This window comes from Bison bison, unplaced genomic scaffold, assembly GCF_000754665.1.
Source record: "Bison bison bison isolate TAMUID 2011002044 unplaced genomic scaffold, Bison_UMD1.0 scf7180017864489, whole genome shotgun sequence".
NCBI lineage: Eukaryota > Metazoa > Chordata > Mammalia > Artiodactyla > Bovidae > Bison > Bison bison.
Window position 1 is genome coordinate 10,383,541 of NW_011495048.1, and position 13,813 is coordinate 10,397,353.

Sequence of the window (13,813 nt, forward strand, 5' to 3'; positions counted from 1 at the left end):
GGCGCGGAGGTGGGGAACGCGGGCCGCAGGCTGCCCTCCTGCTTCAGCTCCTCCTGGATGCGCCGCAACATGTTGTTGATGAGCACGGTCTTTTGCAGGCTGGGCTCGGTGAGGGGCCTGTGGTTGTAGAGCTTCATAAGGGAAATGTTGAAGATAGTCTGGCGCTGTAAGGTGTAAGACACCTTGGACGGACCGTCTGATGGGGACACGATTTTGCCTTCCAGCCCATCTTCATGCTCGTCAAACTTCCGTTTTCCTCCTTTCCCCAACATATATCTAACAAGGAGAAAGGAAGGAGATGGAATCAATCCTACAGAAACGAATTCCACCCCGCCCCCCTCCCGTTTTCAAAAAAGATGCCGATTTCAGAGGTCAGGACTCAGGACCTGAGTTCCCTGACCAGGGCTGGTTACAACAGAGGAATTCATTGGGAAATCTACCTCTGTGTGGCGGTGGAGCAATTTTTATCACTGGGTAGTCTGTTGAATGTATTTCTTGAGAAATGTGTACGACACAGACAAGTTAAACATTACCATGGAAACCGTGATTTTGACTTTCTCGCTTGTGTGCCTGTGCCTACCTACCCTGTTACCAAGCAGGTTCAACTTCCCTCCCTCCAACAGATCTATTTTTAAAACCCAAGAAAACACTGACAATGCTATGACCTAAACAGGTAAAGGTGTCACAGGTTACAGCTTGAACACACCTGGAATGATGAAAAGAACGCAGTTGGAAAAAGGGGAACATGTACAGTTTTGGTAGAACTGCATATGCTTTCAAAACACTGCTTTCTTCCCCATCAAGCACAGAGCCTGACTGTTTGGTGACATGTGGTGAAGGGCTTAGGCTGTATTAAATGACCACAGTGATGGAGCTGCTATCGCTTTTCTGTCAAGAATCAAGTGCAGGATTTCCCAACCCAAGTTTTTCCGTGGCTAAGTTTCATCATAGGCTGTCATACCTGAGTGCAACTGGACTAATTTAAAAGCAATTTCCTGTGATTATAAGTATTGCTGTTTGAGTACTGGGTACATTTCTTAAAATACCTACTGTGATTCCTGCAGCGATTTCAAAGAGACAACCACCTCCTATCTCACACCCTGAGCACTGGGGAATGGGTTTTAACTCCTGCCCACCTTGCCTGATATGGCAGCCTCCTCCTGTGCTCTGTCCTGATTGAAGACACCCCCAAATGCCTGCGCCTTCTGGAGAGCAGCTGGCCCTTCCTCTCAGAACTTCAGCATCTAAACCAAGCAATCACAAGTCCACTGGTCTGTGTCTCACAGACCCCACTTTATAACGATTTAACCAAGAAAGCTGTCCTTGTGTCATCGTTCAGACCCGCAGACGGGCTTCTCATCAAGCTAGGCCCGTGGCTTGTTCCTTCCCCCTCTACAATGCTTACCCAGAGGGGCGTGTTAATGCTCTCCTCAAGGCCACTCACTCTTTTTGATGATGTCACACACAAGAAAGTGCTTTGCAGTTACCCAGCATTTTTTTCTAAAGGTGACTTGCCTTTTACTGAATGACCTCCTTTAATCCTTTAACTCATCCCGCATTTACACTGCCTTGGGCACTCTGCCAGAAAGTGGGTCGTCCGGCACAGGAATAAAGCCTGGTCTTCAAGGAGCTTAACAACTTCTCCTACACCTTATTATCATTTTAAAGTGGGAGTCTCATCCTAAAGGGATAAGGCTAACCATAATAAAACTTCCTTCTTCGGCTTTGTGGAAGAAGGCCAGACGTGCAGGTGGACACAGAGCCTGGCGCGCAAGTCCCATTCCGGGTGGCTGCCTTCATGTGGCTCAGTCTCCAGCAGAGAACGAAGACAACTGCAATCCATCAAGTCAGAATCAGCCTGAGACTTTGTTAACGCTTGTAAAGAATGTGGAGTTACTTATAGGAAACACTTCCCCCCACTTCGTAAACATTAAGAAAATGGCTGTCAATCACTAGGACCAAAGACCAGTCCCATAATTAACTGTTCTCTGAGGCAAAGAAGGTGTGTATGATAGTAACAAAGGGTTTATCTAGTGCCTCACATGACAGCAGCATTTCCTACTGCTCTGCTCAGTGCTGTCTCATTTGTATGTACACACGGCATAGGACATTTCCTATCTAAAGTATCTGTGCCCATTTAAACCTGAGTGTGAATCAGAGAGGAGGCGACTTCATTTCACAGTACAAACACTTGCTACTTTATCTATCAGAAGTACACTCGGACAGCTGTATTTTGAAACAGATAACTGTATTCAAGTATATACCATTTGTATTTGCTTACAATTTAATGCCACATCCAGAAAAACTCCACTTTCACCAAAGGAAAAAAAAAGTGAAAGTGAAGCTTGCTCAGTCGTGTCCAACTCTTTGTGACCCCATGGATTATACAGTCCATGGAATTCTCCAGGCCAGAATACTAAAGTGGGTAGCGTTTCCCTTCTCCAGGGGATCTTCGCAACCCAGGGATCAAACCCAGGTCTCCTGCTTTGCGGGTGGATTCTTTACCAGTTGAGCCACAAGGGAAGCCCAAGAATACTGGAGTGGGCAGCCTATCCCTTTCCAGCAGATCTTCCTGACCCAGGAATTAAACCGGGGTCTCCTGCATTGCAGGTGGATTCTTTACCAACTGAGCTATCAGGGAAGCCCCACTTTTACCAAAGAGCTCACCATATGCATTTAGCTATCATATAAGGCAGTTACATAACCTATGTTATACACTATAATTTGAATGTACCCAATACACCCAAGTGTGTGTGAGAGTACACAAGTGCGTGCGTGCGTGCGCGCACACACACACACACACACACACACACACACACACACACTATCTCTCTCTCTTAAAACAGTGTTTCTCAAAGTGTGATCCATAGATGGAACCAGTCTACAAACTATTACTGGTTCACAATGAGGTAAGTAGAGATTCTGTACTGCTTAGAAATTTTTATGGCAGATTTAGAGTAATTATATTTTGTAAATAAAACTTTTTAAAATGAGGCTTCTATTTTTACATCCGTGTAACTCATTTCATTTTTCCAGTATTCTGTCAGGTTTCACTGAAGTATTAGTCCATAAAGGAGGAAAACACAAAGAAGATGGTCTTTCATCACAGAAAGTTTGAGAGGCACTGTCCCAAAATGTAAACCAAACACATGCCTCAAAACAAGTATGTAAGCTTATGGCTACTTTAAATGTTTACTGGCTCTCTGAAGGAGAAGTAACACTCAGGAAAGACAATGCAGATGTTTCCTTTCTTTCAGTCATTCACACAGAACTGTCTTTTAAAGACTTGTTACCAGGAAAAAAACAACAGGACTTTTTCAATAACTCACATTTCTCTAGAAATAATCAGCAAGCACATAGAACTTAACTATTTAAAAAGCACGTGGTACTACAGGCATGGTTAGCCAAATTCTCATGGCTGAGGGAGATCTATGGAGATACTTTTCAGAGAGATACTTCACTGTGAGAAGCACCTGATTTCCAATTAGAATGATCTAGCTGGTCATTCGGAGAAGGCAATGGCACCCCACTCCAACACTCTTGCCTGGAAAATCCCATGGACGGAGGAGCCTGGTGGGCCGCAGTCCATGGGGTCGCTAAGAGTCGGACAAGACTCAGCGACTTCACTTTCACTTTCATGCATTGAAGGAAATGGCAACCCACTCCAGTGTTCTTGCCTGGAGAATCCCAGGGACGGGGGAGCCTCGTGGGCAGCTGTCTATGCGGTCGCACAGGGTCGGACATGACTGAAGTGACTTAGCAGCAGCAGCAGCTGGTCATTATCAACTCAATGTACATGAGTTAGAGCAAACTCTAGGAGACAGTTTAGGACAGGGAAGCCTGGTGTGCTGCAGTCCAGGGGGTCGCAAAGAATTGGACATGACTAAGCGACTAAACAACGACAACAACAAAGCTGGTCACAGCTCTGTGATGTGATATGGATCCGAATGATTTAGAGAAAGCCTGATAAGACATCTGTAATGCTGTCTGGAAGGGGAAGGAGGAGTACCTGGGTACACCAAATCCATGAGCAGGAACAGATAGATGAACTGAATCTTGGATGCTTCTCAAATGTGTAAATAAGGACCCATGATAGAGTATCTCTCAAAGCAGGTTTGGCTTCATTTTTCTATTTTGTTTTATGAGGCAAACTGCTCTACACACCCAGTAAGATTCCAAAATGCACACAATCCTGATTTGTAATCTGAACTCTAGCTACATTTTTACAAAAAGGAGTGAAAAATGACATGGTAAAATCTAACCCACATTCTTATGTAGAACATTACATTTTTTTTTTAATTTAAAATTTGTAAAAAAAAAAGTTTTCCCAAAGTTTGCTTAACATGCTGTTCAGAGTTCTGTCTGCCCACTTTCAGAAGAGGCCTCCAATTCCTGGAAGTGGGAGGGAGGTGAGAAGGACCCTCACTTGGAGATGTGTGAACATGGAACAGACACGATTCAAAGACAAGACAAGCCTCTCAAAAATACGAGGGCCAGGCTGCCCAAAGCCTCTCCTCAGGCACTCCAAGACAACAGCAGTAGCTCTTCAGGCCACTGGAGAGGCATGTGACCTTTTAAAAGGCCCCACTTGGCTGCAGAGTGAAGATGGAGCAGTAGCTGGAGGTCATTAAGGGCTTCAGGGTAACAGGGGTGGGGGTGTGGCAGGAGGTGTGTGCTGTTCCTGCACCAGAGGCCCCTTGGAGTGGAACTGGACACCGGATGGTAGCCTGGAGTTCCCTGAAAAGAGGAGCTCGTGACAAGTTGGTTTCCAGGCTACCCCGAGGCTCAGCACCTCACTTTGCCTCCTCCCTCGACTTGTGAAGACCCAGGCCCAAAGCCCGTGGTCTTCTATCCAGTCTTTCAGTAGAAGGCCCAAAGGAGATCCGGAACTTCAGGGTGGTTAGAGACCCTGACATGGAGGAGTGAGGTGCGTGCTCGCTCCCTTTCCTGCCCACCTAGAGGGGTCTAAAACTAACCACAGTCACTCTTTTGATTGAATATTCACTGGCTATTAATATACAGTTCAAGGTAAAATACCTTCCCTCCCCAATAAACTTGTTAGAAACAAACCCCTAACATTCTGATTTGCTTAACATAAATTTTGGCAAGTATTAACTGCAGCAATCTAAGTTTTGAAAAGAGAGAACAAAAACTCATAGGGAGCAATACAAATGGACACTTCTCTGTGGGAGTTTTCCAGGAGGTTTAATAGTGAATAAAACTCTCCAGATACCAAACCTGGCTTTCAGTCAAGCCACTTTCACTAGGAAAGACCCTGCCCTCAAATGCTACAAATCTGCCCAGGGAAGATGGTCAACAGTAACATGTCACTAGGCGATTCCTCAGAAGAGAAAGAACCAGAGAAGCAGGAAAAGATATTATTTGGGGGTTTGCAATTCCAGATTCTAATGACTCCCACAGTCAGGAATCAGAGATCAGTACAGACTGGGTGACCGGGGAGAGACTTCCAGAGATAGGATTTGAGGTTTATACTTAAGGCAGGATTGCCTCTCGGTGAACGTGTCCCACCCCAGACGGTAAGCTGTCTGAGGGTTTTAGACAGTTCTGTTCATCTCTGTATCCTCAAGGTAAGGCAGTCCCTGACACACAGAAGATGCTTCAGAAATAGCGACTGGATGAATAGTAAATGGAAAGAATGAGAAAAGACATTGAGGGACAGCCAGAGACGGACTGTAAAACAAAAACAGAGATGTGTGTCTTTGGCTCTGGGTGTAAACTTGGCGTGAAGGGAGGGTATGACAAAGGGGAAGTCTGAACGAACCTCAGAGGGCACAGCTGTACAGGGCAGGTGTTGGGTAAGATCTGTTGGGACCGGAGGCACTGAGGGTGGGCAAGGACCCTGCATCCAGAAAGCTGTGCGTGCCTCTCTCATTCTTCAGTTCTCAAACTTGAGTGAGCATCAGATTCACAGAGGGGGCTCGGTAAAAGAATGCTCCCCCCGCCCCCCACTATCCTAGATTCTCATTCATTTGGTCTACTGTGGAGGACCGAGCTCTATATTTTCAGCAAGTTTCCAGGTAATGCTGGTCTAGGGACCTCATTTTGACAACCACGACTTCCTTTTTTCTCCACCCAGCTATTTCATATTTAAGCCTGAGAATACCTTTACTCAATTAAATCTTGAGTTTAAACTGCTTCCCTATTTGTGCCTAAGCAGGTAAGGAAACAAAGAATGAGTAGCTTTGTGATGGCAACTGACATCAAAAAAGAAAGACTACATGCAGAAGTAAGATGTCCTAAGCTCAATTTTAATGATAAATCTCAGTTTCTCAGACTGATACATGTGATACCACCAGCTCACTGGGGCCTAGGTTCTTCTTGCCGTGATCACAGAGTGAATGGTAGTGAGGCCCAGTGTCCTGAGAGAAACTGAAATAGTACCCATGTGTTAAAAGGAGCATTTCATAGCTTTTACATTTTTAAAGCACTACAGGAAAAAGACGCAAACATTAAAAAAAAGAAAAAGAAAAAACAAGCAATCAAAAAAGTTCTCTTAAACTCAGTGTTTTTTCAATTATTTTACAGCTATGCCTTGGAAAAACTGTTTAAAACACCGTCCTTTAATATTATTTGAACTGTCAAAATAAATGTTACGATTTTCTTTTTCCCCTCCTTTTTTTGGTTATTGTAATAATACAAACACTTCTGTCGAGGGCTGACTTTCAATAGCTCGCAGCAAGAGAGCTGCTTTGCTCCATACAAAACCCCAGGCCAAAAGGCTGTCTACGAATGGCTGAGCACCAGGTTCCCCACGAACTAATTATGATTTTAAAATTAACAATATTAAATCCACTTTTGCAAACCACCACTTGTGTAATCCCCACTAACAACAAAACCCACTGCTTTAACCTGCAGCCCGCTGTGGCCACCAGTGCTTCCTAGAGGCCCAGAGCCTGGGGGCCGCTGACTTGATAGGTGCACGGAGGGGCTGTGCGTGGCCCCTGAGGGCAGCATCACCGCTGGGGCTTATGAAAGGCCCAAACTGGGAGCCTGCCCCGGCCCACCATGGGGGCTGGCTTTCTGGCTCAGTGGGGGTGGAGGGGGGGGGTCAAAAAAAGATGCAAAAGACTTTAACTCAGTTTATCCCCCCAAACAGTTATCACCCCAAACAGAAGGAAAACCCTCCAGAAGGAAAATCCTACTCAGTAACCACGGGAATTAATGCTGCAAAAGGTGTTTTAAAAGAAGGTCAGGATTGATAGCTTAGTTCCAATTTCTGAAGGGAGGAAATCACTGGGGAGGGTAAGACTGACCATATGATCAAAGAGGCAGCCAGGAGGGGCGGCAAGCGGCCAGCACACCAAGGCAGACGTGGAAAGGGCTCCCAGCTCCGCACCACCCGATGCTCACACACACTCGTTCGTCCACACACAGAGGCGGGGCACACGGGGGAATCCTGAAAGTTATTACTTTAAAACACCTCAAGGCTGGATGGTCTGTACCTTGTGTACATTTTCAAGAGCTTGTTCCAATTTCCTTTTGGACCAGTAAGTGACAAGTAGAAATCCAGGGTTTTCCTTTCTCAGGAGCATAGCGGGCTTCACGATTAAGTGACATGTCTCAACAGTCGGTTTACAGGGCAGAGCTCAGTCCTGGTGTCTGCCGTCAGGGAAGGGTAGCTCCTAGTGGGGCTCTGGGCTCCCCGGGAGCGGGTCTCGCTCTAGGTCCTCACCAGGGTGAAGAGGCTGGCGTCTGCTGTTCGATGAGTCACTGGCCTGCACACTCAGGACCTGTGCACGTTTCTGTATGCCCGTGTCACTGGTTAACAGCTCTCAAGTGAAAGGCTCCTAATAAGAGTCCCGGGTCTCCTCAACCACACCGTCCTGTGTGACAAGTGGTGTGACTACTGGCTGCTGAAGGGTCCAGAAGTGCCCATGCTGACACTAAAAATTATAAAAACGAGGCGTTCACAGTAACGCTAATGACTCAGAATGATGCCTTTTCCTCATAGAGCTACCCAGTTTGAAGAAAAAAGAAGCTATGACGTGTGACGAGTGTCTTCAACCAGGCTAGCAGAGGCTATTTCCTCACTCAGACATCCTGAGCCGCCAAACCCAAAGTCCTGTAAATGGAAACACACGCATGCTTTCAGTTTCTTTCGGGGGCAGTGGAAGAAGAAAGAAGTTGCCCCTGGCAAAACTGAGTGGGTGACAGTCTCTCCAGAGCAGGAGAGAGGCTGGCTACAAATGCCGATGAGACAACTTCTGAAACACAGAACATTCTCATCTCTCCTCTCTGACGCCTGCCTTAGGGTGTGCTTTGGGTCCTGCTCTTGAGGTGGTCCAAGTGCAGCCCCTGCTCCTGAACAGGACGCCTGCCACCAGCCTCCAGCGAACTCTGGGAAGAGCTCTTTTGTCAGCTGGCCACACATCACCTCCCAGGCAGGAAGGAAAGGTCCCCTCCTTGTTCCACAGGGGAAGCCAGGTTCCCTTAGACAACTTTCTACACTGTTAAAATATTACACCTTAATCAACATCCAACACTCAGGAATCTGATAATGGGTAGGCTTTTGACACCCTTCCTCCCCCAGGTAACAGCAGAAGCCGCGGGGTGGGGGTGGGGGGACACGACTTAGAGGACACCCTGAAGGGACATGCAGGGGGGGGTGCGGGGGGGGGTGCTGGCAGATCTGGGAGAGAGCTGACAGAAAGTGGGGTGCTCCCAAAGCCAGTGCTCTGGGACAACCCAGAGGAAAAGAGTGGGTAGGGAAGTGGGAGAGGGGGTTCAGGATGGGGGACACACATATGTATACCCGTGGTTGATTCATGTTGATGTATGGCAAAAAGCATCACAATATTGTAATTATCCCCCAATTAAAATAAATTAATTTAAAAAAGAAAGTGGGGTGCCTGCAAGGATCTGCCAGCGGGGATGTTCCATGCACTGTGACCCGTGCAGTTCCCCCAATTCCTGGTGGTGAGCCTCCGGGAGGCCGTGCGGGGGTCAGCACTCCCCCAGGCTGCCTGCAGACCCCAAAGCGACTGCTTCCGGCCTCCGGGAATGGCAGAAACACGGGCAAAATTCCAACAGGGAGAAAGCCTCTGCGTGTTTACTCCCAGAAGACAAGGGAGGGTAAGTAACTGAACCCCTAAAGCTGCCCCTATCGGGGAAGCTTTTTTTTTTTTCTTTCTTTTTTTAAGCCCAAGCTCATCCAGGATGAGGTCCCTGCAGTAACATCCATGCTAATTGCTAAGTAAGACAAAGCCTTCCCTAACAAATCAGCAATGTAATTATGAAGCCAGTCACTAGATCAAGCCAGTTAGGCGCGCTCGGCGCGGCTCCGAGGCTGTAACCCGACACCACTGTTTGCGGAGGCGCCTCCCCGGGCTCTCCCGGCGGCGCTCTCTGCCGCGGGTAGCGCGCGGCCGCGCATCCGTGATCAGACTCCAGTCGGACGGGTCCAGCGGCGAACAATCCCCGGGCTTTCTCGACAGCGTCTTAAAGCCTGGAGACAAACCGAAATTCGGCCAGGAAGTCAACCTTGAAGTCAATTAAAACAACAGCTTTTACTGTTTGGGGATGTAAGAAACTCTTGCCTTCCCTCCTAGGACTTTTATCTACTTCTATGAAATTGCAGACGGTTTCTGACTGGTTTGTCAAACATAACCTTTCCTCTTGGAAAAAGAAAAGGACATTTTCAAATGTGGATAACTGCATTTAGTAAACAAATCGTGAGAGATAATATTTCAAGTGAATATTTCTTAGGAATAAATTATGGCCTTGTTACTAAACATCTGGAAAGAAACAGGTTTTTTAGAATGTAACTGTTAAGTAATAGAAAATATTTCTAATATCCTGTCTTACTGGTATAGGTTTTAGACCTAACTCTTAGGAAGCTAGGGACATCAGTCACCTTCCAAAGATACTGAGGATGTTTACAGTTCTCTTAGTTTATGTAACAATTTTGACTAAAAGCACTGCACACCTAAAGTAAAAGACTGAGCCGAATTATACAGTTTCTAAATTTAAGATGAGCAAAAAAAAAAAAAAGATTCTATGCCTGGAATATGCTTTAAAATACTCTAGAAAAAAAAGACCATGAAGATGAAACAAGACTGACAAAATATTGATGATTGTTAAAGCCCGATGATGAGCACAAGGGGATGTACTGTACTCTATTTACTTTTGAGTGTGTTTGGAATTTTCCATAATAAAAAGGTAAAACATGTACACACACATCAATACATATTTTAAAAATTCTACAAATTAAAAAAAAAGTCAAACACAATAAACTATTTATACCCTCAGTGAGAACTATGATATTAACTTGATAAGCTATTTTACACAGAAGAAAGCTATAAATGCTCTTTGTAAACAAGCATGCCCACTACAAGTTGGAGCTCCTCTTCAGCTTTGAAAGAGAGTATCACATCTAACCACAAGGGGGCGCAGGAGAGCAACAGGCACTCCTGAATTCTGATTATTCACCGCAATTTCTATCTACAGATCTCAAAGTATACACATTTCCAAGACTGTTCCCTAATTCAGGTCTCCATAGGACACTGCTTGACAAGCCAAGAGCCCTGCCAAGACCACACTATATTATGCTATGGTTCAAAATCTGGAAATACTGTATAAAGAAAAGGTTGTTGTCTGTATATAAGTAACACTGATGTTTCAAAACCCATGACTAAAATCCCTGGAGGATTCCTGAAGCAAGAACACACAGAACAAACATACCACCTGAGTCATAAGATGCGGACTGGGAGAAGCCAGTAGTTCAGAATTTCCATTGGGGGTCCTAAAGTGATCTCCAACAACACAATGAGTCTCAAGGTTAGCAGTAGGAATTTTACTAGGATAGAAAAGCCTTCAACAATCCAATTGCTTTGTATTAACAGGAAATTGCCTCCACACTGAACAGAAATGGCTTCTGGCAGTTTTTTGGGAAAACTTCATAAAGAATATTGGGGAGGAGCCGTTAAATTGTAAAACACTGGTAACCTTAGAGAGATCATGAAGCAAGTTGATTGTATAACTTGCTGGAATTCTCCCTATGCAAATAACAAATTACATCACTGTTTGAGGTATTGAAGTTCTATGATATTGTATGTTCATAAGAGATGACCTATTATCACCAATCTTTCCATAGGAAACTTGGTAAATATGAACCATTATAATATTATTTTTATAAATAATATATTATTATAGACATTAAAATTATGATGCTATTCCACACTAATTTGTTGTCAGGAACTCAGCTTTAGCATGCTGAATCTAAAGCCTCATTAACATTAAGGGAAGGAATTCTTAGATTTGAATTTCTTTCCCTTAAGATTATATGCCAGTAAAGGCCAACCACTCTTGTCCCACCCCCATTCCCATGCATAATGAAAACATTTTTTTCTCCAGTACTTATAATTGCTTGGATGGCATTCTGGTTTCAACTCTCCTGTACTATCTTTTCCCCAAAGATACCTTGTTTTTCTGCTCACACTAGAGACCCTTAATAAACAATGTCAGAGGGGAAAAGGCTTAGGGTTGAAACCAAATGCTTTGCCAAAAGTATGTGATGGTGTTTTTTGTTTTTTTTTTTTTTTAAAGAAGGCCTTCAGATACATAAAACGGTCACACCAAAACAGGTAAACATAATTTGCTAGAACAAATCTGTGAAAATAAAATTTCATCTTAATTAAAACAAAAGATTACTACCTTCTAGGTTTTGTTAGCCAACTAACTTGTCACTGAATAAAACTAACAAAAACTAAGTATGCTACATTAGGGAGTGTTTTTATGAAAGTGTTTTTAAGGGATATTATTAATTTTTAATCTCCTCTGTTTTAAAATTGGGAATGCTTTAATACTGTGAAAAATCACTTAAAAGAAGATATGCTTTATATTCCTCAAAAATATAGAACTTACTTTATCTTCTAACTTCTACATGCAATCTAAAGAGAAAAACCAGAGAAATATTCTTTACTTACTCATTGAGTAAGTCTAAACATTGTATATAGTCTAAATCTGAATTCCTCAAAAGAAAACTATCCCTAAAAAGAAAACTATCACATTTCTATAATATGACATATGAGTATTAAAATTTAAGTAAGTAAGTAAGTAAAGTCACTCAGTCGTGTCTGACTCTTTGCGACCCCATGGACTGTAGCCTACCAGGCTCCTCCCATGGGATTTTCCAGCCAGAGTACTGGTGTGGGTTGCCATTTCCTTCTCCAGAGAATCTACCCAACCCAGGGATCGAATCCGGGTCTCCCACATTGTAGGCACTTAACCATCTGAGCCACCAGGGAAGCATATTAAAATTTAAGGTACAAGGTAAAAGAAATATACTTCAGAGACGCCTGAGAGGGAGGAAGGGCTTCCTTTGTGGTTCAAAGGGTAAAGAATCTGCCTGCAATGCAGGAGACTTGAGTTCAATCCCTGGACTGGGAAGATCCCCTGGAGAAGAGAATGGCTACCCACTCTAGTATTCTTGCCTGGGAATCCCCATGGACAGAGGAGCCTGGTGGGCTACTGTCCATGGGGTTGCAAAGAGTTGGACACAACTGAAGTGACTAACACACACGAAAGGGAAGAAACAACTATTCTACTATGTAAATATCTATTTCATATAAGTAACATTCATATTCAGAATGTTTAAGTTAATTCTAAAAATTAGGCAGACTCCTGATAAGGTTTTACAAAGACAACTTAAACTTTATTTCATACACTTGAATAATTCACAGAGTAGAAAAAGTTAAGGAGGATACAAATTAAGCTTGAAGGCAGTGAATGATACTTTGTAAATATGACAGCCCTTCTTTAATAAACAAAATAATTACTTTGGGGCTATTTTGAGATAAAAAGTATTTCTTCCAAAGGATTTCTGAGCATCCATAACTAATGACCCACAGAACTTTACTCAAAGTCACTCAGTCAAACATAATAAAAGTAATCAGAATACCACACTGAAAACAATACATATTTATTTTCTAAGGAAACTACCTCTCAGAACTTCAACCTGTAGGAGCTTCAAGGACCTTTAAGGAGATCTTGCCTCCACCCCACCCCACTGCCACCCCTGAACATTCTGTTCACCCTGCCTATCTTTAGAGGCTTCCAAAGCAAGAAGGCAGGTGCCACTTGAGGAATCCACGTTTTGAATTTGCTAACCAACTACTGCTAGACAGCTAACAACCGTCATCTGGTAAAATCTATTTTATTTTCTATTTCTGGCCATAATAAAAATATTTTAAAAAGTAGTCTGTTGAAAAAAAAAAACAACTATTCGGAAAAGACCATCACCAGGTTCGTGACAAGCACAGAGGCAGTGCAAAAACTTCTTCATCAGCTACAGACCATGGTGCTCAAATTCCTCTGCCAGACCCTTTTTCTGTGACTGCAAGGAAGACACAGAAGTACACAAACATGGAGGTTCCCTCCTCAAGAAAAGGGAAGAAATCTGAAAAGCAAATCTGTATCAAGTATTATTAAAAAACGGAATAACTACTAAGACAGGTTCAGATTAAAACAGTTGCCACCTCGTTATCTCATTGGCGTGGCTAGAATTTTATGCAAACCTGTCCTGGTGTAGAGATGACCTTGGGACTTTCAGATTCCCTGAGTTTAACTCAACACTTCTAAACACCAGGGTGGGGTACGCCAGCCGGCCTGCCTGAAGCCGGGGAGCTGTGGCTGGCGTGGAATGATAAGCAGTCAGCCAGAAGAGCAGAGCAAGGGGCTAAAGGTTGATCTGCAGCAAGTAATGCTTCATTATTTAATTTTCTGACCACAGGCACCATCAAGTAATACTTTTTACTTTTGTTGAACAGGTTCACAGAGACAACTGAGTGAGTGA

The 13,813-nt window shown here is 44.0% G+C and overlaps 1 protein-coding gene across 1 annotated transcript in view; it reads right to left on the reverse strand.

Moving 5' to 3' along the window:
- Positions 1–13,813, reverse strand: part of SERTAD2 (SERTA domain containing 2) — a 21,218-nt gene that overhangs the window by 2,734 nt on the left and 4,671 nt on the right. The window contains exons 2-3 of the mRNA XM_010863341.1: positions 7,464–8,083; positions 4–276 (exon numbers count right to left, since the gene is read on the reverse strand). Coding sequence (XP_010861643.1) covers positions 4–276; positions 7,464–7,474 — 284 coding nt within the window. The 5' untranslated portion in view covers positions 7,475–8,083. The remainder of the gene's footprint in view (positions 1–3; positions 277–7,463; positions 8,084–13,813) is intronic.